The sequence below is a fragment of the Medicago truncatula genome, chromosome 1, assembly GCF_003473485.1.
Source record: "Medicago truncatula cultivar Jemalong A17 chromosome 1, MtrunA17r5.0-ANR, whole genome shotgun sequence".
Lineage (NCBI taxonomy): Eukaryota > Viridiplantae > Streptophyta > Magnoliopsida > Fabales > Fabaceae > Medicago > Medicago truncatula.
The window spans coordinates 832,346-860,136 of NC_053042.1; the positions used below are offsets into that span (position 1 = coordinate 832,346).

The window sequence follows — 27,791 nt, forward strand, 5'->3', positions numbered from 1 at the left end:
TTATTTTCTAATTTCCTAATATGGGAAATTAAGGTTTTTGTATCCTTTTATTTGATCCTTCTTGAGCTGAAACTTCTTGCTTCCTGCCCTAAAAAAGATGGAAAGGAGGAGCATATACCTTATAGCTTTAAGTTAGTGAATCCACTTTTAAATTAAGATAAAGTGTTTGATTCAAATTCCTTGCAGCCATTTTCCCGCGTGCACTTTACAGCTTAACTTCATAGTTCATATTCCATTAGGAAATTAATTTCTTTACAGGTTGAAAACAAATGTTAAATGCAATATGTTAACTATTTTATTTACATAAATATTTTGCTCGAGACTTGATTCATATGCATTATCAATCAATCATAAATATTAGATTATTAAAAAAGTTCAACGTTCATCATAATTATGAATCAAAATTATTCTCTTTATATTATATGGCCATAAAAATATGGTTGTGACATTGGTAACTACTTTGATTTGACTCGAAATTTTCATATCCCTTTGTAATAAAATATGAACAAAAATTACTCAAAAAGTCAAATATATTTGTTTCAAAATTTAAAATAAACATTTTAATTTTTGCTTTTATTTTATTACAAATGGAGTACTTCTTTAGTCCAAAAAAGTTTGAGATTTTTGTTAAATGTTTCAATGGGTTGACATTCTTTAGAATTTTACATCTACCATTAACTTCTTCAACTTTTATTCTTAACAAACATGCTTTTAGTATAGTGAAAAATTTATTCTTAACAAACATGCATGCTTTTAGTATAGTGAGAAATTATTTGACTTGATTCAATTACATGAAGCTTCACCTTCAATCCAATAGGGCAAGTAAAATGGGGTTTTACTTTGGATATTTGTAGATATTAATTAATTTCTCCATTGCGTGACTAACACTTATTCTTTACTTTATGCTTTTTGAGAAAAGGACAAAAATTAGGTTACAATTTTATGATGAACTAATGTTTCTTAAACTCAATTTGCGAATGTGGACGAATAGGGCTCACCAAATTGAAAGGGAATTTGAATAATCTGAACGAATTGGAATATAGAATCTATCCATTCATTATCTCATTTTTACAGCTATAATGATATAAAAAATATTGAGAGAAAAATAATCTTGAGTTGTGCAATTACTGGATAGGTTATAATATTCAATTAGATAAGCATTCTTTAATTTTCTTATAGGTTTCTAAAGAGGCTAAAGGGTCTTATATCTTCTATTTTATTAAGAATGTCTTGATCTAACATTATCTCTATGCTTATGACAAAGATTAGTATATAATCTTAAATCAAGTAAATCTCATTCATGAAGATTTTTCCATCTAACACTATCTAATTATTACAAGCTTTTGACTAGAAACCAGAAGATCCTATTAGGCATATGAAAATGACTCCATAATTCCATGCAATTGAAGTTCGTGTTGAAGTTGCATTGCGCCTTCAATGAGTTGTCCAAAGCTTTTTTTTTACTTATTTTTAAGCTGTTTCTTTACTAAATTAATTAACTCTTAACCATACCTCTAGCCATACAAAAGTACCACTAATTGACAAATTGCACATCATGAAAGTCTTTTGATTTGATTAGAGAAGTTTATTATTTAATCATGTTATGTTATATTTTATATAATTCAAAGATATTTCCGTACTTTTAGGAATCTTTCATTAGATTAAGAAGTTTTATCTTTATTATAAGAAAATGTTATCATATCAGGATTCGTAAAAAACAAACATTATGATGATCGGGATTTGTATTTGATTTTAATGAATTTATTGGTTTATATCATAGGAAAATATAATACCAAGATTTTGTGGGGGAGTAGATTGACTCAAAGTTTGGTTGTTCCATGCGGGTGTGTGTCAAATGTAAGATAGAAATCCATTTTGGAAGGAAAAGTGGTTGAACAACATATAAGTGAGACGACTCATATAAATAACGTCTGAAAGTTTTGAGTGAAAATGTAGTATCAAATTTTCTATGAGTGGTTTTTTTACGTAATGTGGAAGTCATCATGCTCCATGCTCCACTCATGATCCAATAGTGGCATCGAAGATGATGGTTTGCATAAAAGGATCATCTCCTTGTATAAAAAGTCTTCTTGAGAGTTGTGGTCAAGCGGTGTTTCATGTTGATGGAGCAGCAATGGCGAATAGTGTAAGTTAGAATCCTCATATTGATGATAAAAAAACTTCTGCTTGAGGAGAAACATACCTAAATGGTGTGTATAGTGCAAGTTAGAATCTTCATATTGAATGAAAAAGTAATGGGGAGCATGCGTAGATTGTGTGCTAAGTATGAGTTAGAAATTTCGCATTGAATTATTGATCTTGGCTCGAGATGATGATGCATCGGGCTCTCCTCATGACCCAACATTCCTCAAGAGTGTATTTGGATGGGTAAATTATAATTTTAGGAAATTCAAATTTTCCATTTTTTAATAGATGAGTGGCCTAATGGCCACACACGGCAAAATGAAGGGTGGAAACCCGAGATCAAACACGTGCACCCACATGAAATGTCCTCATTGTCAACCACTAGATTGTAACAACGAGGACAAATGATTCACTTGAATTTCCATCATATCGATTTTTTTTTAGATAGAATAATAAAATTCTTCATTCTTAAATTTTGGTGGGCTATATCAATGAAATTTCAAAATGATGAGGGACCGATTTAGAAAGTTGTAGAATTTAGGGACGACTTTGCAATTTTTTAAAACAATTATAGAGAATGATTCGCAAAATCTCAAAAATATTGAGACCATTTCGTATAATTCAAAATAATTATAAGGAGGAACTTGAGATTCAGGTTGTATACAGTAAAGAAGGAATTTCAAGTTCTTAGGTTTTAGGTGCTATTGAAACATGCTTCACAACATCGATTTCCATTGTGGGAGATTGTTCATTGATATAACCCAATTTTTATGTTATTATTAATAATAAGGACTCAATTTCTCAAACTTAGTACCTTAAAAAAAAATTGATCCCACAAATAACTATAAATTATTACATTTCTACAAAATTTATTCATTTTAATATAATTTATTAAATGAGACTCACAAAAAGTAAATAGATGGTAATTCTATCGGCATCATTCCTTTCTTTTATATATAAAAACAAAACGATATTTATTGATTTAAATTGATAAAGTACATCATTCAACATCATTAAAAACGTAAATGATGAATATGTGAACAAACTCGCAACATCTAGTTAATAGCATACAATGAAAAATATCTACAAATAATATGATAAAATTGAAGTAAGTGAAATACTCATGTCTCCGGATTTGCAACGATCTTTCAATATGAACCAAATGAACACCGCAATAAGACAAAAATTCAAACAACACTGCACAAGATGACAAACAACATAATGACACAATGAGACGACGAATCACGAAGTAAAAAATCTAAATATATGTGAAAATCATTTATTTATGTTGAAATAAAATAAAAGTGCGACGGAAGATAATTTTGAGTAAAAAAATTGACTAAAAATCACCACGTAAATGAAGAAAATGGAAGAGAGAATGTAAGGAGATAAAACTAGGATGGACTTATCGGCGATATATCAAATTTACTTATGAAACAATTGGGCTGTCGCTTTATGTTGGCGATAAATAAGTAAAACATTCACCTTAGATGCTATTAAACATTAAATAAAATAAACTTTTTTTAGGCATAAATAAAATACACTTTGCCAAACTCAATGTACATATTTAATTAATCAACGAATAAGCAGGAAAATTGAGCATGCTAAAGATTTCCATTTGAAAACAAAAAAGACAGAAAGAAAAAAAAAAAAGTATTACTTTTCCCACCTTATGAGAGTCTCATGCATATTATAAAATTCTTAAAAATGCCCTTTTACGGTCCGGATTTCATAATCCGGACGAGTTTGGATTTCATAATCCGGACTATGCTTATGTATAATCAGCAATCATAATCTCTCCCATTTTAACAATTTTGAATTTTGCTTTTAAAAACAACAAAAAAAATGATCTATTTTTGTCAAATAAAATCATAAAAACACAAGGATGAGAGTTAGGAAAATTAATATTGTCCTAAAAATGACTATCCATGCTACAAACATGTTTTGAATTGGTGTTGGTGTTGTCCGGATTACGTAATCCGAACTGCATCAGCACCATAAAAAATGGTCTAAACGATGGAATTTTGGATTTTGAGGGCAGAGTCCCGTAAGAAGTCCCTTCTAAGGGAGTCTTGATCATAAAAATACAAGGATAAAAGCTAAGAAGATTATATTGTCCTTAAAATGACTATCCATGTTATAAACATGTTCAGAATTGGTGCTGGTGCAGTCCGCGTTACGTAATCCGGACATCACCAACACCATAAAAAAATGGTGTTTAGGGGGTGTTCGGATTCTATAATCCGAAAAAATCAAATAAAGCGCCCTATTTTTTGAGATTTTCGGATTACAAAATCCGAATTAGTGAAAAACTCATTTTTTTTCACCCTGTAACAAAAGAAAACACTAGTACTGATTTAAAAATCCGAAAATCTCAAGACATTTTTAGGGAGAAAAAAATAGGGCGTGCGAGAAATGGATAGGGTGAAAAAAGAGCGAATAGTTTGGGTCGTTGGGCCTATAAAGTACTTAAATGGCTTTTAGAAAATGAATTTTACTCTTCTTCTTTTCCATGTTGCTTATTTTTACCTCAAACTTTCAAAATTAACCCTAATGTAAGTTAACTTATGCTTTGTATCCAGCATGAGTTAACTCACACCAACTCCCAATGTGAGTTAACTTGTGTTGGTTTCAGGTATGTTAATAGAATAACAATTCTTAACATAATTGTTGTTTTTTTAAGCACCTAAACTTTCATTTTTTACAATACTAATCATCGACTACCACTACATTCATTCACAACGTTCATTCTTTCAACCATTCAATCAAATTGTTCATTCAATTAAAATAAAAAATAATTCTAAAATAACGCTAAATCAAAATCAATTTCAAAATAACGCAAATGGCATAGCTAAAAATGTGAATACACATACGTCATTAATTTATATCAAGATCCAAAATGCCATAAAAAAACTAAACGCAACGTGAGTTAACTCACGTTGGTCCCGAGCGTGAGTTAACTAACGTTAGAGTTCAGCGCAATTTAACTCACGTTGGGTACCAAGCAGAAGTTAATATACGATGGGGTTAATTGTGAAAATTTGGGGTGGGGATGAGTTTTTTTAAACGGGAGAAGAGTAAATTCTTAGAAAAATGAATAATTTTTTGAAAGGAGAAAATGAATAATTTGATTTTCTCTTGTTAAAATAATAATAATTTGATTTTCCTAAATTAAAAAACATAGAACGAGTCTTTGTGAGAATAACTCAATTATTAAGGACAATGTATGGTAATATGTGGTATCAAGGTTCGAACTCGAGACATCCATTTATTCATCTTAATAAATGAATTCCAACCACTAGACCACTTCACAAAATATATAATACGATAGAGGCTTTGGAAAATATTCAACTATTAAACTTTTGGCTAAATTACACCGGATGTCTTTAAGTTGTCTAATTATAACATCCTGATTCTTTAAGATTTTTTGTACCACTTACGTTCTTTAAGTTATTTGTAACAAGTTAGTCCGTTATAAGTATTTTTTGTAACACTTAAGTCCTTTAATTGTAACTTTTAAACCTCAAATAACTTACATTTTTAACATCTAAAATCCGCTAAATTGTTACGGTTAAATAACTTAAAGGACCAACTTGTTACAATTAATTAATTCAAAGGATATAAGTGGTACGAAAAAAGTTTAAAGGACCAATTTATTACATTTAAATAACTTAAAGGACGTCTTGTGTGATTTAGCCTAAACTTTTTTATTAATACTTTGTTGCTCTAAATTACTTGATGGAGCCCGATAAATACAACACAATTGATAGCTACAATGACGTTTATATACAGTGGTGAAAATTTAAATTATAGATTCCCCACTCCTGCACATTAGACTTACTTACAAAAAATAATTAATTTTTTTTTAAAGTACAAAATATAATTACTTAAAACATCAATGTTACCTCCTTGAAATAATATATCATTTGTAAAATTAATAGGGTTAAATATCTTTTTGTTCCTATAGAATTGGAGACTTTTAAGTTTAGTCTCAAATAAAACAAAGTTTGTTTTATTATCCTTAAACTCTTTAATTTTGAACGATTTTTTTGAGACAAGATTAGACCATTATAAGAGGTTTATTTTTAGTCCCTATAAAAAAATATTTATATTTAATTTTAGTTTCTGATAAAATAAAGTTTGTTTGATTATCCTTAAACTCTTTAATTTTGAACGATTTTTCTGAGACAAATCTAGAACATTATAAGAGGTTTATTTACTTTTTTTTAACATGAAATGAATTAAATATAAACTTTTTAATAGATCAAATACACCTTAAGTAAATTTAGGGTCAAGTACCATGTTATTTTCTTATTGATTCATGTTCTTTTTCTTATTGACCTTGTCTTTCATCATAGTTGAGAATGTTCTCTTCTATATGGGAGGATGTTGTCTTCTTGATCAATCATTCTCAAATTGTTTTGATGATGCAAAACCTCTTCTAATTTCTCTTGGTATTTGCACACACACATTGTTTCTTGTGCTTCAAGTATCTTTGAAATAATTTAATAGATTGCTCAATTGATTTGAGATAAGTGTTAAAAATGTTAATAGTTAAAAGATCATAGTTTAAATTCCGAATAAAAAATAAAGATGATTCAGTATATGCATGAATTATTCGTTTCAAGGTAAAAAAAAAATATTTTTTACTTTATTTGTTGGAATGATTCAAATACTAATTAGATTTGGGCTTTGGTGCGTGAATCGGCCGTCACGCCCAGCAACACTCGTTGGGTTTGGAGCGTGAATCGGCAGGTGGCCCTTGAATTAGACAGGCTCTGATACCATAATTAAATTGGGGGTCTAATTCATCTTAAAAACCGGTTCATAAGATGAGGATTGTCTCCTCTATATAAACTTCTATTAAGAATCTTATATATCTGATGTGGGACATGAGTTTTTTCCAATACACTCCCGTCACACCCAGCACTCTTTAGGTTTTGGTGTTTGAGTCGACCGTCCAACAACACTTTTTGAGTTTGAAGCGTGGATCGATAGGTGACCCTTGAATTCAAGAGGCTCTAATACCATAATAAAAAGAAAAAAAAAAGCATCATATTAGCGCGTACATGAGTGATGTATATTTTTACATGAAAAGGCAACATGTGAGCGCGTGGATATGGACATGTGAATGAATCTTAAGATATTTAATATTCATACATTTACATATTTATAATATAAGATAATATAATATAATGCACCATCCAATATTTGCAGTTGCTGATGAGTGATGACTATTCACTGCTAAGTGATGAATACTGTTCATTTCCAACCCCACCAACATGTCCAAGGTCCACACCACACCTATTATTATTATTATTATTGCCTTGGTTCACTTCACCTCTATTCTATATGCTCCAATTTGCAATTATTTTATCACATTTTATCTTTTCTTATTATAATATAACCCTTTTTCATTTTTTTTCTTTATTCAGACATGGGGTCACTGCATTATAAAACATCATGCTGTCCTTTTCCTAACTTTGTCTTTATTTTACTATTTCTTACATCACCTTTTCATATTTTCTTTTATTGGAAAATTATTATTAAACAACCAAATTTTGATTTCAAATGAAGTGTTTTTAATTTTTTTTATATGTATTTTCTTTACGTGTTTAGTGGTTAGAAATTCAGCTTTTTAAGATGAATAAATTGAGAATTTAAAATTCAAATATATTTTATTAGTATTTTAATGTTGAATAGTTTTCATAGCATTTTAGATTAGAGTTCGAGTTTTCTATTTTATGTGTGTGAGTTTATACCAATATTTCTTTTAAAAAAAAATGTTAGAAAATTTTATATGATATAAATTCCCTTTCATGTTTGTATTAAATTCATCAAACCTCAAACCCCTTCCTCACAATCTTTACATACATTCTCTCTCTTTCTTACTTTCTCTTACTACAACAGGAACTGTGTGTTTGTCTTGTTTCCTTTTGTGTTTCTCATTGAAACTTTGATATTTCACTACACTGTTTCTCCTCTCAGCTAACAAAAATGTTTGCAGAAACTGGTCTTCTATTCCCTTATCTACAGAATTACTCTCATGAGTTTCAACAACTTGAAGAGTATTGCATGACTCACAAGTCCAATGCTTCAATGGTACCCTCATTTTTTTTTTCTTTCCATCTCTTGCTATTTCCAATTTCTTACATATTTTTTAATTTCACAATTTTTTTTTTTTTTTTTTTGCTATACTCCTAGCTATTTTTGTGCTCCATTGAACTGCATTTGCTTGATAATTTTTACTTATATGAAAGAATATTAAATTTTGTTTCTTTTGTTTTTGTTTAACTTTATGTTCTCTTTCACTTCTGTTTTCTAAAGATTTCTTAATAGTTTTATAGGAACAAGCAGAGAATGAAATATCAAGAAGATTTGCCTCAACTAATTATGTACATATTTGTACTTTAATTTTTTATTTTCCTAAATTTGAAAACTATTTTTTATCTCAATTTCCATGTATCTATCTACATATACTCATATAGTGAGTGATATTTAATCTTAATCTTATGTGATTGGTCACAACTAATTTTTCTTCATATTAATCATGATATTTTCTTCATGAAGAAAACATCAAGCTTGAGAAAATTAATTAATCAAGTTTATAAGGACATTTATTTGATGATTAAGTATGAATTATTCAAGAATATTTGTACATAGTCATACTCAAAGCACAAGTGGAAACAGCTAGAGTTAGCTTTAATTGCTGGATCTGGAAAAGTGTTAGAAAAGGAAATAAAAGTGATTTAGATGGAAAGTGTTTTTGTTGTGATACTTCCGTGTTCTTTAATTTTTCTTCAATTTTATGGTGTTGAAGTGTGAACTCATAGTGGTGTTTGTCTTTTTCTACCCCACTAAGGAGAGGTTTATTGAAGAAGGAAAAAGTCATATTATTCCCTTTTTTCTTGGTAATAAATAATATGGAAAAGGACTTCTGAATGCACATGTTAATAATTTCTTTTTGGTCTTTTGTCTAGCACTAAATATATACTTACAAAAGAGGTAATCATGCTATTTTTGGTCTTCAACAATAAAAGATACAAGTATTAGTGGGTTGGTTTTCATGTAGTGTTGCTTGGTTTTTTGGTCACTCAAATTGAAACAATTCTAAAGACATGAATTTAAGATCTCTTTATGGACTTGGATTCTTTGCCGTCTGCTGCCTATCCAACCGCACCATGAAGTTGGATTAATTTAACGGCCGAGCGTATTATATCTCAGCTATCACATTAATCCAACAACTAAGTTGCGCTTGGAGAGGCTGCACAGATAACAATTGGCCGTTTTGTCTGTTTGCGTATTTGAAGTTGGATTAATTTAACAGATGAACATATTATAACTCAGTTGTTAGATTAATCCAACGACTGATCAGGTGCGGTTTTAGAAGCTGCATAAGCAACCTAGGATCCGGATTATGTTTTTGATACTTGTTTGCTTTAACCTGGGTTCCATTTTGCTTGTACGAAAAGTTTCCATGTTTTGAGTTGAGTAATAGTCCAGTTCCTTCTGGACTGAATTAATGTCTGTTTGCCGTTTCAATGTTTCAGCCATCAACAGTTAGGCTCTTTCAAAGTCAGCTTTTTTGGGTGAAGCATGAGCTTTGAATTTGCAATCAATCATGTACCTAATACCAATTCAAATAACCTGTGACACTACTCAGCTCTTCCTTTCCATGTGAAGGTTCAATGGAATTTGTATTCAGACCTTTCGTTTACGCAAAGCTTCTTTTATGTTACCGGAGAATTTTCCGCAGTAGTTATATTTTCACTCAAGTCTTTTGTAAACAAATAGCTTTTCTATAACCTATGAAAACTTGGTATCATTCTTGTTTTCTCGCTTTGTAAAATGGTTGAGGAACAACCTCTATTGGTCTAAATCTTTTCTAAAAAACTTGTAATTTGCATAGTGGCCTTAACAACTACTTGATGGAATGGTGCAAAACCTCTAAGGCGTCACATGTAGCCCAACTCATCTGCGTTACTCAGTAAACACCAATTAAATTCTCAATAGTTAGTTAATTGGAGATACATTACATACAATACTAATATTTACAAGGAGATAAAAAGTTACGATACTTTCCTATTATTGATTAATTACTCAACCCCTAGTATATGTCTTTTGTCATTCTATAATTCTTTGTTAACTGATCCTTTATACTGTGTTTTAATGCAGAGTGACCTTGTTCAATCATCTGCGATGTCAGAATTTGATTTGTTTGTAGAGGGAGATCTGTTCAAAGCACCCGAGACGATTATTGAAGAACCGGAAATGGACCTTGATCAAATGCAAGCAGCCATGTCAATGATGTCTGGTGGGGAAGACATGTCGTCGCAGGGTCTAAAATCTTCGGATATTGATGATGTGCTTCAAAGCGAACAACTTTTGAGTGAGGTCTACTATGATTGCAAAAAAGATCTCTTAGAAAAGGCCACTATAGAATCACCTCTTTCTGAAATCCTTGAAATCAAGATTCCTGCTCTGAACATTGACGAGAATTCAATTCAAGAAAACAAACCAATTCCTGATGTACTATTATCAAAGAGTGTCAGTTCAGGAAATCTGAGTTCAATGGATTGGATGCATGGTCCTGCAATGAAGCCTGCTTTCCTTGATTTCCCTGGAATAGATTTTAACGCGGTTTATGGCATGCGGAGAGCGTTTAGTGAAGGAGATATCAAGGTCAATCTAAAACAATTCATGTATTTTGTGTGTGCTTCTTATAAATTAAATAACATCTATGGCCACTTTGTTAAACATTATATGTTGTATTGGAAAAAATCTAAGTCCCACGTTTAAAAGAGACAAGACTTGGATAAAGTTTATAAAGAGAGAATTTAAGAATGAGTCAGGTCCAATATAACAATTTAATATGTTGGTGTATCTGGACTCGGATCGTCAGTAGCGCACACGGTGAACGGATGTTACTAAGTCCAAATACATCAACATATAATGTCTAAGACAAAGAAGCCATGGATGTTACTTAATTTATATAGATTGATAAATATATTGTATACCTAGTTGCCATATCAACAAGATTTTGTGTATGATTAACATTGTTTGTATAACAGACTCTTGGCAATGGTAACATGAGTGTTGGCCAATCCACTCTAGAGAGGCCTTTTCTTCTCAGTAACTGCACGAGTGAGCAACGTCAAGAAAAACTCTCCAGATATAGGAATAAGAAGACAAGAAGAAACTTTGGCAGGAAAATCAAGGTAAATATAGAATGATTAACCTTGTATACAAATTGAAAATTCCACATCAACATAGAAGACTTTAAATTTCTATGTAATGCTTTACCTGACACATCTTTTGAAATTTTCTATGTTGCATCTCATTAAATATTAAGGATCTGGATTCCCTGATGTAAGAGAAGCAAGTTTTTTCATGCAGTTAAAAATCTTGACCATTAATTTGAAATCTGACGGCGTAGGTTACACATTCTCAAAATCAGTTTTAAACAATCTCTTCCGTTGATTTAGATTAGATAGTCGAAATCGGTAACTGCATAATGCAGTTATTGCAGGGAATCCATTTGCAAATACTAATACTCCTGGTATGAAGTATAATATTGATGCGTCAAAAAGTTCAACTCTAAGATTTTCTTAAATTCATTTAGTTCAATTATTTTCGATAAGTCTCTCGAATATATCCTCAATGAGTAGCTAAGTGTCTTGTATAAAGAATCATTACTTCAACTTTTGAAGCTTCAAACATGTCATTACCGGTTGCTTTTTGTTTTAACGATCAAACCTATAAAAACCTGCATAAGTAGCAAGGCCTAATCCCTTGCACGCTTTTAAGTCCTTCAATATGCATTGAACTTAATATTCTTATGCTACAAAATTTCAAAGACTTCATTTTCAGCCTTTGACATATTCTGAACTCAACTTCTAATGATGTTGTATGGTTATAGTATGCTTGTAGGAAGGCGCTCGCTGACAGTCAACCAAGAATCCGAGGAAGATTTGCAAAAACAGAGGAATTAGATGTCAAGAAGCAATGAACCTTTAACTAAATTAATTGAAGAAAAAACAAGGAAGTGGAAATCAAGTTGATGCATCAGATCAAAAAAGATGGAAAAGCTTGGTAATGCTATGTGATTGGAAAATTATAGACTTGATGGAATTCTATAACTTGAGCAGGTATCATGGAATAAGATATACCTCAAAACTTCTAAGTAGTTTTCCTTATATCTGTTGTAGTAGCCTTTTCTTTGTAGATGGATATGACCTTCTAGATATGTATATAGGTTTGATGAATAATAAAAGAAGGAAAAAAAGAGAGGTAAGGTTGTATCTGTGTATGTGAACTTTTAATTTAATTGTATTATGTGAAATAATGTTGAGAATTTAGAATTATTTCTAACAATGATTAATTGGTGAAAGTACTAACTTTTGTCCATATTGATTCATACAAATTGTCATTAGTACTAACTTTGGTGTACATATATTTTCATTTATTATATTGAACCACCTATATTTATCATACACTAGACAATTCTTATTTCTTATACTACCATGTTCAAGTATATGACCTTCTAACCCATCTAGGGTTGGCCTCGTGGTTGGTTTGGGATCTTGGAGTTTACTCCTCTTAAGGTCTCAGGTTTGATTACCCCTAGTGTCAATTTCGGTGGGCAAGTCCATACAAAGCCTTGATCTGGCTTTGAATGGGGCATTTGCAAATGGGCGGTGGGATTGGTTCCTTCGGAGTAGTCGATTCTTGGATTGGATACTGAGTTTTTTTTTTTTTAAAAGTATATAACCTTCTGGATATGTGAAGTAGTTTTGATGTGATTTCTCATTTCTAAAAAATTTACTTGTGAAACACGGTGAAATATTGAAAAATTTCTTTAAGGTTTCAAGATTGATTTTTTTAACATCTTCTCTATAATTAGGTAAAATTTATGTAGATTTCACTAAACCATGTCTACCTTATTTTTAAAGTGGTGATATTCTTATAAATTTCACCGAACTCTCAAAATAGTGTTGGATAGAAACTGTGTTGCTACTACTTTTTCAACTTTTGAATATTTAAAACCAGGAAGCATAGTATAAAGAATTACTTAGATAGTTCTCCCTGAGGGGAGTATAATAATATCCCTTGCAAGTTGGTCTTCCAAAATAATATGTACCATGATGTGGACCGTAGTATTATTAGCTAGATTATAAATTATGTAGCATATCACTATCAATTATCAAATACCATAAGCACCTTACATCAATAAGACTAGAGTTTCCATGGTACATTAATAAATTATAATGTATCGACACATTCCTTCCTAAATTAAGAAATTAACAGACAATATCATTTCATAAGAAAAAATATAATTGTATTGTATATAAGAATCATACTATTTTGTTTTACATTTTATCGTAAATAATGATCATAATTTACTATTATTAGTAATAAAACTTTAGAAAAACTAAATTTTAGGGCAGAAATCAGGGCTGAAAAATTCAGAAAAAACTACCAACAAACAACATCCTCACTTTATCATTATTTATTTTTTGTTGTATTTGTTTATGTTTATTTTTTGTTTGCCGTCTCCCATCAGCTTCTATTATCGATCAGACAATAAAGTATAACTTTTATTCAGAATGTCTATTATGGTAATAAGAAAATATTGTCAAATTGGTAAAGATATTTTGTTGCAGTCAAATCATATTTATATTCTATACTACTAATCTTACCTTTAGTCTATTTTTTCTATTAGCAAGTGGATCCTATTACACTAATTGTAAGTTACTTGACATTTTTTTAGTTACTTGTTAGATTAATATATTTATTCATTTGTTCGGGTTTAAATTCAGAACCTTTAACTTTTTGACTGTTAGATGAAATTAATTGAGCTACTCAATTTCTATGGTTACTTAACATCTATTTGAAGTGATGATGAGTTTTTATAGAATCACGACGCCATGATTTAAATAAAACTATATTTTAAAGCTTCAACTAAGTAAGTGTTTGGTTTAGAGTTTGCAATGGTGCAAGTGCGTTTGACATCAATTTCTACAGTGATATTATGAAGCCACAAATTGTAGCATCCATTGGACATACGTCTGACACCTTTTTGCCGTGAAAACAAACATGCCATAAATCATATGTCACCACAATTGATAAAAACCTATTATGTATAGACCATATTCGATCCCTCCTCTTAAAGGATTGTAATATTTCTTTCACTTGTAAGTTTCGTGAAGAAAACTCTTATATATTTGATTTTGTCAAATTGGGTGTTTCGCTTTCGAATGATCTAAAGATCTTTTTTATTTTTGAGAAAACCTAAAGTTGTTCAATACTTGTCATTCTTCTCTCTTTGCTATTTGTTTAGTTGATGTTATAAGGACTCTTCCTCGAAGCTTAAATTTCTTTCTTCTTTTTATCTCCTCATGACAATGATAAAAAAAAAAGTATAATATAATGACTACAACTATGTGAGTTGGCTTATTTATAGTTCATCTAGCTTAATAAACTTAAATTAAACACTTCCAAGTGTCTTTGAATGAATTTACAGGAAAAATCATTGTTTTTTGTTTTGTTTTGGTAGACAGAGAAACAAAATTATTTCTACCCCTACCCATAAATGAATTATTATGCCATATATACTTTTATGAGAGCTATTTTTATCTTCCACTCAAAACCCATCCATCTGAATTTACCAATCCAGATTGCAGAAAAACACTTTCTTTCCTCATAGATAGATGGTACAAAAATGTGAGGGACTGAGTTAAGGCAACCCACCAAACCCTCATTATATGTACTTGATGCTTTAAGGTCCAAAACAGTACTTCATCAATTTGACTTATAAATCCTTTAAAAAGAAGAAAAAACTCTCCTCCAACTTCAAAAGAGAAGAATCCAAAATTTTCTCTATCCTTGAAGCAGCTTTAGTTTACCTTAGAACAACACTTACAAATTTACAACATGTACTTGACAACCTCGTACCTAGTTGATTCATGCTAGCAATGTTAGTCTGACTTCAAAATCAAAACATCATTATATTTCATTTAGAACTCATAGATCCAATTGAGATTTGACTATAAATATTGTTTACCATTAGCAACAACAAAGTGTGGTTGTGATGTAGTAATTTGTATGTCTACAAAAAGGTATATTCTTACCTTGTACTTTATGATTTACACATCGAAGCTTATTTATTTCACACAACAATCACTGCCACAACGCCACCGTGCATACACCATCGTTTTCCTCTTCAAACCCAAAATAATAATAATGATAAAAATATATTATATTTCTTGTTTGCAAAATGGATTTTTGATGGAAATCACGACTAAAAACTAGTATTTGGAGTTTCTGAAAATCACGACAAAAATGTATCAGAAAACGTGCATATATGTTTTTGTTTGTTGTAAATGGGAAAACAAACACAATATATGTAGCTATGTTGTTGATATTTTAAGGTCCCAAATAGTACTTCATCATCAATTTGACTTGAAGATCCTTTAAAAGGAAGGAAAAAGTTTTCCTCCAACTTCAAAAGAGAAGAATCCAAAATTGCAGTTTTACTTTGCCTTCAAACACCACTTATAGGTTTACAACATGTATGTACTTAACAACCTGGTACCTTGTTGTTGATTCATGATAGCCATGTTAGTTTGACTTCAACATCACTATGCCATGAATTAAGCTCAGATCGAATTCAGGTTTCAAAGTATATCCAAATTACTTTCATTTCGTATCATTGTCCTTGCTCCCTTTTTTGGTAAAATATTTGCTCCTCCTTTTTAAATTAATTAAATAACGACATAGAAAATACCCATCCCCCTTCTTCCACTCTTATTATTTTTTTCTTGAATCTCTCTCATCATTTCAGATACATGCATGAGTTTCTGATATTGTTTTTACCATTAGCAACAACAAATTGAAATTGTAATGTAATTTGTATGTCTACAAAAGGTATATTATTTTCTTTTATGTGTTACATATCGAAGCATATTGGGATTCTTCAAAAATTTATTTAACACAACAATCACTGCCACAGCGCCACCGTGAAAACACCGTAGTTTTCCTCTTTAGCCCAAAATAATTATAAAAATATAAAATATTAATTTTTTGAAACTAAAAAAAGTTATTTATTACAAAATCAAAATAGTTCTTTGACTGCGCAAGAGGGAGAAGATGAAGAAGGTAATGGAAATCAAATTCATTTTACTTACAACATGACATGAAAAACACAAAAATCAAATTGTAAGTTTGAAACCCACAAATCATTGATAAAAAAATCAAATAAATTGAGATTTGACAAGATGAAAACACAACCCAATTAAACATGTTGAAGATATGAAAAAGAAATGAAGCTAACCCTGTTCTACTACTCCATTGCGTCACATAACATGATTATAAATTTGTGTCATAAAAAAATCAAACTTTTTCTTTGACAAACTACATATAAACCTTCAAATTCAGAATAAATATTTCTTGGTCCTGGATGTGTAAACTGTTCCCATTCATCATGTTACAAAATGAAGAAGGTAATCGAAATAAAAAAATAAAGTTCCCTTGCCTTTTCCAAAAACAAAAATGAACGTCAAAATCCTAGTAATTGACACATACATACATATTTCAAACTCCAAATTTCATGGAAGAAATAGTAAAATCTTATGCAATCTTCTTTGTTATTCATCAAAAAAAAAAAAAAAAAACTCTGCAACAAAACGAACTTAGCCCATGTCAAAGAAAGAAGAAAGAATCCACCCACCATATTCATGAATTCTAAAGCTCAAAATTTCTTTACCTACATACACGTGACACTCAAGTAATCAAACCCATCATCACATAAAATTAAAATAAAAAAATATAAAAAAAATTCATTCAATTCATTAACACACTCACTCAAACAAACGAACTCAATGTAACCTCCAACCTCTTCTCTCTTATCACTTTCCTACTTTTCCTCTCTCAAATAAATTATTAAATTATTATTATTTACCTGAGATTTTTATTTGTTTTGTTTCAGATACTTTTTTATTAACTTAACAGATCGCGTTTTCGTTTTCGTTTTCGTTTTCTTCTTTCTTCTCTTCTCTTCAATTCATTCATTTGATCTCTTTCTTAATCGATTTTCTCCAACATTCTCGTAACACACTCACCTCAATCTCTCCGAAACCTTAATTTTATTTTGTTTCTTTCATTCTGTCACTGTTTCTTTCTCTTCACGCGTTTTCACCTACTCTGTTTCTCCAATTCTCGTTATTCAATTTCAATTTCCAAACAAATTAGGGTTTATGTTCTGTTTTTTCATCGCATTAATCAAATTTTAATTAATTTGATTAATGCGAATTTTGTTTAATTCATTCTTCTTTCTACAATGATAATTAAGAAGAATCTCAAATCTGAAATGCCGAATCGCAAACGGAGAAGATTAACGGAAAACGACGAGTTGACTCAGAGAAAGAAGAAACTTAACGGAAATAATTTTCCGTTAAATCTTCTCAACGGTGCAATTCCCGTTAGTTTTACTGGTTTACTCGGTGCCACCGTTGCGACAGTGGCACCGGGTAATGATAATAGCTGCTTTTCCGTTGTCTCTGATGATGACGGAAAAGGAGATATTATTAAAACTGCAACGGCAACTGCTACGCGGCCGCCGTTGGTTAGAACCTCACGCGGCCGTCTTCAAGTTATGCCCTCGCGGTTTAATGATTCAGTTATTGTCAATTGGAGGAAAGATGGTAAAAACAACGCGGCAGCGACGTCTGCAGGCGCGGCTGCCACGAGCTTTCGTGAATTTGAATTTGACAAATTTGAAGATTTTAGTCTTAAGAAATGCAATGGGAAGGGGAAGAATGGAACCGGCAGAGGGCGAGGGTATTCGGAATTGTGTGAGGAGGTGTTGCATAAGAATTTTGGTGTTGCTGCTACTAGTAAGGAATTGAGTTTGCGTGAGATTGCTGAGGAAACAAAGATGAACAATGGAGTTTTGAAGAAGAAAGAAGGGTTTTTTGGACCAGAAGATTTTGTGGCTGGTGATATAGTTTGGGCTAAGGCTAGGAAAAAGGAACCATTTTGGCCTGCAATTGTGATTGATGCAATGAGTCAAGCACCTGAGCTGGTTTTGAGATCATGTATAGCTGATGCTACTTGTGTCATGTTTCTTGGCTACTCTAGGAATGATGATCACAGGGTATAGCATAGTATAGTATAGTGTGAATTAGTATTACTTTATTACTTTATATTACGTATATGGTAGGTTTATTTAATGTGTATTTTTTATATAATGGCTATTTATTATGTGTTTTTTGATTAATGGTTGGGAACAGGATTTTGCATGGGTGAAGTATGGGATGATTTTTCCATTTGTGGAGAATGTAGACAGGTGAGGAATTTTTGTTTCTATTTGTTTTACATTGTATTAGAATTGTTGTTTAGATTTTGTTTCTGGGAGAGTTTCTATGTTGCTTATACTAGGAATGATGTTCTATTGTATTAGGTTTCAAGAGCAGTCTGAGTTGAGTTACTGTGATCCGTCTCAATTTCAAGCGGCAGTTGAGGAGGCGTTTTTGGCGGATCAGGGGTTTGTAGAGAAGTTAACAGAAGATATAAATGCGGTGGCTGGTAATAATGGTTGCAGTGATGATTCTATTATTAAAAGCTTTCAGAAAGTCACTGCTTCAAACCAGAAGAAGGTAAGTCAGCTTCATGACATATTTTCTTTTGTTTTTGGGTTCTGCATGGCTTTTAGTGACTGTTAATGTTGTTCTGCATTGTATTTATAGGATATTTAAGGATACTAGATATTATTCCAAACTTCAATTTGTAACTGAAAATTGACTTGGTCACTGCTTGGCCCTTTAAACTTGTAGATTTGACATGCTGATTTGATAGTGCAATTATTATGCAATTCTCCATACTACACCAAAATACAGAAGTGATGTAGCCTGTTGACATATTGACAAATTGAAATAACACTTCATTGATTTGAATTTCATATGTAGGATTTATTTGACAGAAAGAAAAACGTAGGACTTTGTGACGAATGTGGATTGGACCTTCCTTTCAATATGTCAAAGAAAACAAAGGATTTGACTCCTGGTGGTCAACTCCTATGTAAAACATGTGCAAGGGTTTGTATAACTTGCTTTTTCTTCTAACAATTTATATTTCTGCCTGAAATGGAAATGTTATAATTGATGTGCACTGTGTTTGTTGTAAAAAGTTTTATATTGTCGTTTTGAAATCAATTTCTCTTTGGACAGTTGATGAAATCGAAACATTATTGCGGCATATGTAAGAAAGTTTGGAATCAATCGGATAGCGGAAGTTGGGTGAGTTAATTGGATGTTGTCATCTATTTAGAATGTTGTCTTTTTTAGATTATAAACTTTATTTTTGCGGTATTGAAATTTCCTCCCTTCCGGATGTTCGCCTTGAATTAGGTCCGTTGTGATGGATGTAAAGTGTGGGTGCATGCCGAATGCGACAAAATCTCCAGCATCCTTTTTAAGGTTTATCCATTACACCGTCATACTTGATGTCTAATTGTTGTCTCTTTGTTGAATTTGAAGCTCAGAAATAGACATTTTGTTTTTATTCTGATTATTATAATCTGTTTCTTGTAGAATCTTGGAAGCACTGATTATTTCTGCCCTGCTTGCAAAGTGAAGTTTAATTTTGAATTATCTGATTCAGAAAAATCACATCCAAAAATCAAGTAAGTTTATATATATGGTTCATGCTTTTTCTCCAAACTCCCTATTTGTAGCCTAACTTAGTAATCCCATGTAACATACATACGAAGCTAATCCCATTTTTTAAGAATAACATATTTCTTTAGGTTTCAGAATAAACATCATTTTGTGCTGCTTTTTGTAGTTTCTATTGTTGACTAAAGTGGAGATTTTTTGTATAGATGGAGCAAATACAATGGGAAGGTAGTGCTTCCAAAGAAGGTCACTGTTCTCTGCAATGGTGTGGAAGGCATATATTTTCCATGTCTTCACTTGTAAGCATAAACTCCTTCAGAAGTGTTTACACAATTTGTTTTTTATATCTTGTACTTTGTGTATTATTTTAGTTTTTATCTGTTATAGTTATTATTAATTACATAGCATTAGTTGGTTTGTTTGAAAAATATGCGGCAAGTAGTAAAAGATAAATACCTTTTCTAGATTGGTAATTAAAACAACTAACCACAGTCCACAATGCTATTTGATTGTGTTCTTCTCTTAAAAAGGGAGAAGATGGCAGTATCTCGTCAATGGAATTTTCTTTTTACTAAAATGAAAACCTGATTTGAATTTTTAACAAGTAGTTCACTGTGATTAGTAGTTAGTTGGTCACAAAATTTTGTCCAATGATTTGCTATAGGAAAAGTTCACAGTTAAATTGATTTAAGTTATCGCAATGGCATATACCTCAAACTATGCCTATAAACATCTTATTTATGTTTCAGAGCTTTTTTTATAATCCTATTGGAACAACAATAGCTATATGATGAACATGGTCTTATATGAAATATTTCTTGTGTTTGTTTCTCTTTCTTTTGTGTGTTTGATTTGGTATTGGTGGGGTCAAGTAAAATGTGAGATGTCTGTCTAATTTTCAGAGACATCGACTGTTCTAAACTGTTTGATACTAATTTCATATGGATGTTGTTATTATGCTGAACGATCCATTTCTTCATTATAGTTATGATATGGAGGAATTATTTCCCCTTGTTTTCCATGTTCTCCTGCAGAGTTATGTGCAAGTGTGATTTTTGTGGGACTGAAAAACAGGCACTTAGTGAATGGGAACGCCACACAGGTTCCAAATTTAGAAACTGGAAAACAAGTATTCAGGTTAAAGGATCCATGATATCGCTGGAACAATGGGTGCGTATTTGACTACATTATTTAATTTCTGTGTTTACTATTCCCCATCTCTTTGCCCTAAAACTTCACTACTTATATATTTTACTACTATAGTACAAAATGGCAGTTTGAGTGTCCAATCATTTGATGTACTAATAGGCTGGCTATGTATTTATATATACCAATCGATATAAATAATGATAAAATTTCCATCTTATAATCAAGATTTCATATCATATATTACTATTATCCATCAACATTGATATTTGATATGCATTATGAGGTCTTCAGTATCAAAATTGCAGTGTTACTGACCTAGTGAGAATCCATGGGAACTTAAGTCTCATGATTTAGCTTATGGTGCCCATAGAAAAAGAAAGAATTAGATTGGATATGTATGGTGGCTCTAGTCCTTTATTGTGAGACATAAGTGTAATTGTAACTGATACAATCTGTTTTGACTTCTCAGATGCTACAGTTGGCTGATTTTCATGCTAAAGTTGCGGTTTCTTCTGTCAAACCTAAAAGACCATCCTCAAAAGAAAGAAAACATAAATTGCTTACCTTTCTGCAAGGTACCTTTTAAGTCTTTCCTTTTTTGTGCAATTGTACAATAATAAGAGTTTCCTAGATAAATTTCTCAGTCATAATGGTAATGGAAACTATTGTCTCTTGCAGACAAGTACGAACCTGTTTGTGCTAAGTGGACTACAGAACGATGTGCTGTATGTAGATGGGTTGAAGATTGGGACTACAACAAAATTATCATCTGTGTCAGGTAATATAGCATCTTCAGTTTATTATAAATATTTAAACTGTGAAAACTAGGGATTAGAAAAAGTTTCTGCGGAGGTCTAATGATTGTGTAGCTGAAAAACGTAGTGATTTCATGAATATTTGGACAGTTAACAAAAGAATTAATTTATGTATGTGTCTTGAAATATTATAATCCAAGAAATGCCTCCAGTATTTGGTATTAAGTATTTAACACAAATATTTGCCCTGTCTTATGCTTTTCATTACATGTATGGTAATCTGTTATTTTGCTTGGCCTTATCATATATACGCCCCATCCATCCACCTTATGAGTGAGACCATGGACAACAAAACCATTTACATATAAATACTTTTTTTTTCTTTTGCAAGCTTGAACTGTCAAGTTGTTGTTATTATTTTGTTTTTCTTACTCTATGATGAATGACATTGCAATTGATATAATAAATGTGTTCCATATTTTTTAGATGTCAAATAGCTGTTCATCAAGAATGCTATGGAGCAAGAAATGTTCGAGACTTTACATCATGGGTTTGTAAAGCTTGTGAAACACCAGACATCACACGAGAGTGTTGTCTTTGTCCTGTAAAAGGTGTGTGTCTTCTGCAATATTTTAGATGTATTGTATTATGTATGTAACTCTTTTATTTGTATGAGCTACACCTCCCCCTTTGCATTCTACTGTTTGGAATTTACCCTCTAGATTCTTTTAACCTTGCATATGCATTTATAAATCTTGCTTCCATTACCTCTTTTGACTGTAGTACTTAGGATAATATCATGTAGTTTTGCTAAGTTTGTTTTTAACTTTGTTTTGTTATTAGTGTCTATGATCTTTTTATCTGAAATGTATTGTTGGACACTCAGGTGGTGCTCTAAAGCCTACTGATATCCATCCGTTATGGGTTCATGTCACTTGTGCCTGGTTTCGACCTGAAGTATCTTTTGCCAGTGATGAGAAAATGGAGCCTGCTTTGGGTATCTTAAGTATACCATCAAATTCTTTCGTGAAGGTAGGGTATTTGTAACTTTTCTTTTGTTTGTTCAGAAAATGTACTTTATATCTCTTTACAAAAGAAGTATAGTTTGATAGTATCACTTATGTGTATATTTTATTTTACTAAAATATAGTAATGGTGTCCATTCCTAATTAATGTTAGTCACCAGTTGCTGTAGTTTATTCTTTGCATATTTCACACTATTCCATATTATAAAGCTGAAGAGTGAGTCCTTTTTACAATGAGCAACCTAGGCTCCACTCCAGCTTTCTTAACATCTGTATCATTTAAATGTATCTTACATTCTGATTCAATCTAAAGTCTGCATCAATTCAATTTCAGATTTGTGTTATTTGTAAGCAAATCCATGGCTCGTGCACACAATGTGTCAAGTGTTCCACTTATTTCCATGTTATGTGTGCATCAAGGGCCGGTTATCGCATGGAGGTGAGGCTTTACTTGGATTGACTTGAGTTCCATTTGCATAATTTTTACTGATATTTTCCATTTACTTTCATTTAATTTAATTTGATACAGGTTCAATGCCATTTTTAATTAATATTGCCCTGGTTTATGCAAATATGATTTAGCTTTAATGAATACTGTTTGATGATTTATTACAATTATTCATCAGCCCCTGTCTAGAACTTCATCAATCAGATCAAAAGGTTACTTTCATGCTGTAAGAAGAAAAAAAAGGATCATAATCTTAATTTCGAAAGATTTTGACGGAAAATATGTCTTCACCTAGAAATTAAAATTAAGTTCATAACTTGTATAACCATTTGTATATTTTTATGGCGATAGGATTCTGTTTGCCCCTAATTGCAATACAGTCAACTGAATCCTTACAGTTAAAAAATCACATAAATCATTTCAAGATAATCTTTAATTTTTTATGCATTTTTTGAGTGTTATAGTTTTATATTTGGATTTGACTTACAATGTAATGTATATATCCTTTTAAGTTGGCCCTTCAAAGTTTACACGCATTACCCCATTAGTCCATTAAAATTTCAATCAGCAAATTATTCCCTCAATGGTCTAAAATGTTACCTACTACATCAGTCTTTCGAAAAATTTGTTACTTAAGTTAGGCCATCACCTAGCTTAAATGTCATCATATTTGGAGACAAATTCAATATTTGAGCCTGAGGAATTAATTTGTTAACAAGTTTTGGAACTTTTAGATCTTTAGTGAACTAGTTTGACCAACTTTTTTCTAGTGCTAACTTTGTGACAAATGTAAACTTGGAGGACCGATATCAGGGTTTACTCTTCATTTCAAGAACACTACCACTATACAGGTTATTTGCAAATAATTTTGTAGAGGTGGCTTGCGATAAGAAAAGCAGGGTGCTCTGCTTGAAGTGCCATTTAAATATGGAATCTGATGGCAATATTAATATATAAGATACAGTACTTTTCATTATTATTCTGTATCATGGATGGCTATAAGTTGATAATTTTCATTTATTATATGGATAATTATGGTCCATGAAATAGTTAATTGACTTTTCTCCTCTGTAAATACAGTTGCATAGTTCGGAAAAAAATGGTAAACAGACAACAAGAATGGTTTGTTACTGTGCTTATCACAGGTATGGAATCCTCAATTATGTCAATATTGTTTCTCCTTTCTCTCTTTATATTGTTTCCTTTACGGAGTTTACTTTTTACAAATAACAAAAAACTTATGTGTTTTTGGAATTGTATGGGTGTGGTTGCACTTAAATTCATCTTACCCAACTTTTCATCTTTATGATTTCTATATTTCTTGCAGGGCTCCCAATCCAGACACTGTTTTGATTATACAAACCCCTCATGGGGTCATTTCAACTAAAATCCTTATCCAAAATAAGAGAAAAGTTGGGTCAAGATTAATTTCGTCAAACAGAATAAAGGTAGAAGACACTCCTCCAGAAGATAACACCGAACATGACCCATTTTCTGCTGCTAGGTGCCGAGTCTTTGTAAGAACAAACCACACAAAAAAGGTAACTTGGAAAATATTTTTGTTCTTCTTGATGATTGTTTGTAGATAATCAATCGAATCGTCTTTGTTATTTATTTGATACTTTTGGAAAATCCGCCTTAGTTGCGACCATTATGTGGTCTGTTATCGGTCCACTTCATTTGCTTTCATTCTGTGGTCTGTTATAGTCCCACATTGCTTAGATACTTGGCCTTTGTAGTAATTGTAAGACTTGGCTCCTCGCTCGCCATACATTCTCATTGTATGTGATTGTGATGTAATGGTGAAATATCATATGCTTATTGCTTATTGTTTTGATTCCTTGACTTCCATACTCTCTATTAAGGCCTTATTAGCCACCATTACCTCTAGAATGTCCTCTGGTATCTTTATCAGTTCTTGTAAAACAGCAACATATTTCTCATCATTATGTTTTGTACTTGGCAGAGAGCAGCAGATGAAGCCATTCCTCATAAAGTGAGGGGTCACTACCATCATCCTTTAGATGCTATACAGAGATTAAATTCATCCAAAGTAAATCTTTTACTCTGATATAAATGGGATTTTCATGTTCTTCGTTTAAAGCTTGAATGTAGGGGTTTAAACTGTGTGCCCCGCCCCTTTATTTTCATTCTTTTGCTCATCTCTTTCCCTCAAATAGGTGGTAGATGAGTCTCAGACATTTTCATCTTTTAGGGAACGCCTTCATCACTTACAGGTAAATCTTCTTTTTCTTCAGTGGTGGTTTATTGGCTTTGCTCATCCATTTTCTGATTGGATTTTGGGTACACTTGCATGATTCCAGAGAACCGAAAACGAACGAGTGTGCTTCGGTAGATCAGGCATACATGGATGGGGCCTATTTGCACGAAGAACTATTCAAGAAGGAGAAATGGTACGAATGTCATACACAAATATGAAAAGATTACAAAGACCCATGGTGTCTTTGGCTATTTTAGAATGCGATAGTCTTTTAGTCAGCCTCTTTAAAGCTTGTTTTCTCAAGGCTTTGTCAATTATTATTGACATAAGGAACTGTATAATGATATATTCCAATCAAATATTTATCAACATTTGGATTTTTAACAATTTTGTTATGACAGTTGCTAAAACTTAGAAATGATGTTATGTTTAATCATATTCTTGGGCATAGCTTTGAATGTATGCATATTGGTGCAGCAGTTTCTAAATGACCTAGAGCCTGATAAAAGTTTAATTTTCATTTTCTTCCCTCTGTATATTTTCTCTTTTTGAGCTGCTTTCATCTCTAAGAATATCCTTCCGGGGTTGGTTTTGGATTCAAATGTTGACATAACTAGTGTAGGAGCCCGTGTCTTGCACAAGGCAGATAAGCATTGCGATGAAAATATATAATCATGTCATTTTTAAAAGTATATATGCGTAACCTTGCGATAAAATTAGACATAAATTATGGATTTAATATTTGCCAAAACATAACATCATTATCCTGTGATCCTTTGTGTTTCTGTTTTCCATCTAATCAGTAGAACTTTTATTGTAGAAATAATGAGTATGATTTTATCCAATGCAGGTCCTTGAATATCGTGGTGAACAAGTAAGGCGCAGCGTTGCCGATCTAAGGGAGGCGCGGTATAAATTAGAAAGGAAAGACTGCTATGTAAGTTAATTCTCCCCCTTTTCTGATGATTTCATCCTCTTGTCCTTGACTTTATTTTTGTCCACTTTGGTTTCCTCTGCTCTATTATTTTCCCTCTGTTTTGATGCTGATTTTTTCTGTGCATCTTAATTGTTAACATTTTATCACATTAAATTCTTCTGGCTTCTTTTTTTGGCAGCTGTTCAAAATTAGTGAAGAGGTGGTAGTTGATGCAACTGATAAAGGAAATATTGCACGGCTAATTAACCATTCTGTAAGTCAACCTACAGTTCACTGCTCACTTTTCATTGCAAGAACCTGTGAGACTGTTCCTTTTAAAAACTCAATTGGCAATCTTGAAAACAGCTGATATCGGCCTATGTTTATTCGTTTTAGTACATATTACTGGTTAATGGTTATTAGTCATGTCATCTTACCCCTTCTTGATTTATGTTAATACAGTGTATGCCAAATTGCTATGCAAGGATCATGAGTGTGGGTCATGACGAGAGCCGGATCGCCCTCATTGCCAAGACTAACGTATCTGCTGGTGATGAGCTAACGTATATTCCCTATCTATGCTTTCCTGTATCATTTCACCATGCATTTTGGAGTGAATCATCATTTTAGTCCCTAAAATTGAAATTAACAAAATTTTAAAATGATTTATTAAATTAAAAATCATCTACAACATTCCTTTTTTATTTGGTTAATTTAATCTATGAATTTGTCTAGAAAGAACTAATCACTAGTTTTATCAAGAATTTTCAATATCATGGATCTTATTAGAATTTCATTAATTTCAGTGAACAAATGGCATCATTCTTACAATTTCAAAGACTAAGTTGGTGATTTACATGTTTTATAAAAAAAATTGCTAATAATATCAAATTATTGTACCTGACAGGTATGACTACTTGTTTGATCCGGATGAGCCAGATGAATTCAAAGTCCCTTGCTTATGTAAAGCTCCAAACTGCAGAAAATTCATGAATTAGGATTATTCAGATCATGATGACAAGTTTTGTTTCTCCATAAGGAGCACTAACCGGTTGCGGCATCAATGGGAACCTCACAGTTATACACAAGCTGTAATTTTAATTTTAATCAAAGAATAAGAAAAAAATATAGGAAAATAATAGCTGTGGCATAGTTATTCTTTTTGCCCTCAAATGCTTTCTTAGAGTTTTAGTCTTTGACATTCATCAAAGCCTATTACATTGTATAGATTTATTAGCAGCTTTTGGTGTCTTTGTAAATGTGTCAGAAATAATATTGTTTTCTTAATTTAATTCTAATTTTTTTTATAAGCAATTTAATGCTAATTTACTAATTGTTGCTACTCCATTGCTCAATGATCATTCTATTTTGCCTATGTTCTCTTTTTTTGTTACATTGGAGATTGTGTGGGACATATTCTCCTCTGCCAATCAATTTTTTTTCATACGGAAGAGCTAGGG

At 31.7% G+C, this 27,791-nt stretch overlaps 2 protein-coding genes and 1 long non-coding RNA gene across 5 annotated transcripts; 2 read left to right on the forward strand and 1 right to left on the reverse strand.

The window, feature by feature from the left end:
- Positions 1–7,974: 7,974 nt before the first annotated feature.
- Positions 7,975–12,550, forward strand: LOC11434187 (zinc finger protein CONSTANS-LIKE 12). 2 transcript variants are annotated; one of them, XM_024775199.2, is made up of 5 exons: positions 7,975–8,247; positions 9,696–9,828; positions 10,321–10,827; positions 11,217–11,363; positions 12,065–12,539. In XM_024775199.2, exons 3-5 carry the CDS (start codon positions 10,345–10,347, stop codon positions 12,152–12,154), a joined length of 720 nt encoding a protein of 239 aa, XP_024630967.1. In that variant the 5' UTR covers positions 7,975–8,247; positions 9,696–9,828; positions 10,321–10,344; the 3' UTR covers positions 12,155–12,539. The 2 variants fall into 2 exon arrangements, with proteins under 2 accessions (XP_024630967.1, XP_003588527.1); XM_003588479.4 differs by lacking the exon at positions 9,696–9,828 and having other exon boundaries at positions 7,977–8,247; positions 12,065–12,550.
- Positions 12,551–16,980: 4,430 nt separating this feature from the next.
- Positions 16,981–27,658, forward strand: LOC11434637 (histone-lysine N-methyltransferase ATX5). Of its 2 annotated transcripts, XM_003588480.4 has the most exons (23): positions 16,987–18,298; positions 18,435–18,490; positions 18,605–18,800; positions 19,110–19,238; positions 19,371–19,439; positions 19,551–19,619; positions 19,734–19,825; positions 20,024–20,116; positions 20,852–20,987; positions 21,436–21,541; positions 21,645–21,744; positions 22,208–22,332; positions 22,608–22,753; positions 23,081–23,185; positions 24,275–24,339; positions 24,522–24,735; positions 25,161–25,247; positions 25,375–25,431; positions 25,519–25,608; positions 26,266–26,352; positions 26,531–26,605; positions 26,794–26,894; positions 27,239–27,658. In XM_003588480.4, exons 1-23 carry the CDS (start codon positions 17,483–17,485, stop codon positions 27,327–27,329), a joined length of 3,105 nt encoding a protein of 1,034 aa, XP_003588528.2. In that variant the 5' UTR covers positions 16,987–17,482; the 3' UTR covers positions 27,330–27,658. The 2 variants fall into 2 exon arrangements, 1 of the variants encoding a protein (XP_003588528.2); XR_003008725.2 differs by lacking the exons at positions 26,266–26,352; positions 26,531–26,605; positions 26,794–26,894; positions 27,239–27,658 and having other exon boundaries at positions 16,981–18,298; positions 24,522–24,734; positions 25,159–25,247; positions 25,519–25,602.
- Positions 26,688–27,364, reverse strand: LOC112418703 (uncharacterized). The gene is made up of 2 exons (XR_003008726.2): positions 27,232–27,364; positions 26,688–26,964 (listed from the first exon to the last, which is right to left on the reverse strand). It is a non-coding gene; the product is annotated as an uncharacterized lncRNA (long non-coding RNA).
- Positions 27,659–27,791: the final 133 nt, after the last annotated feature.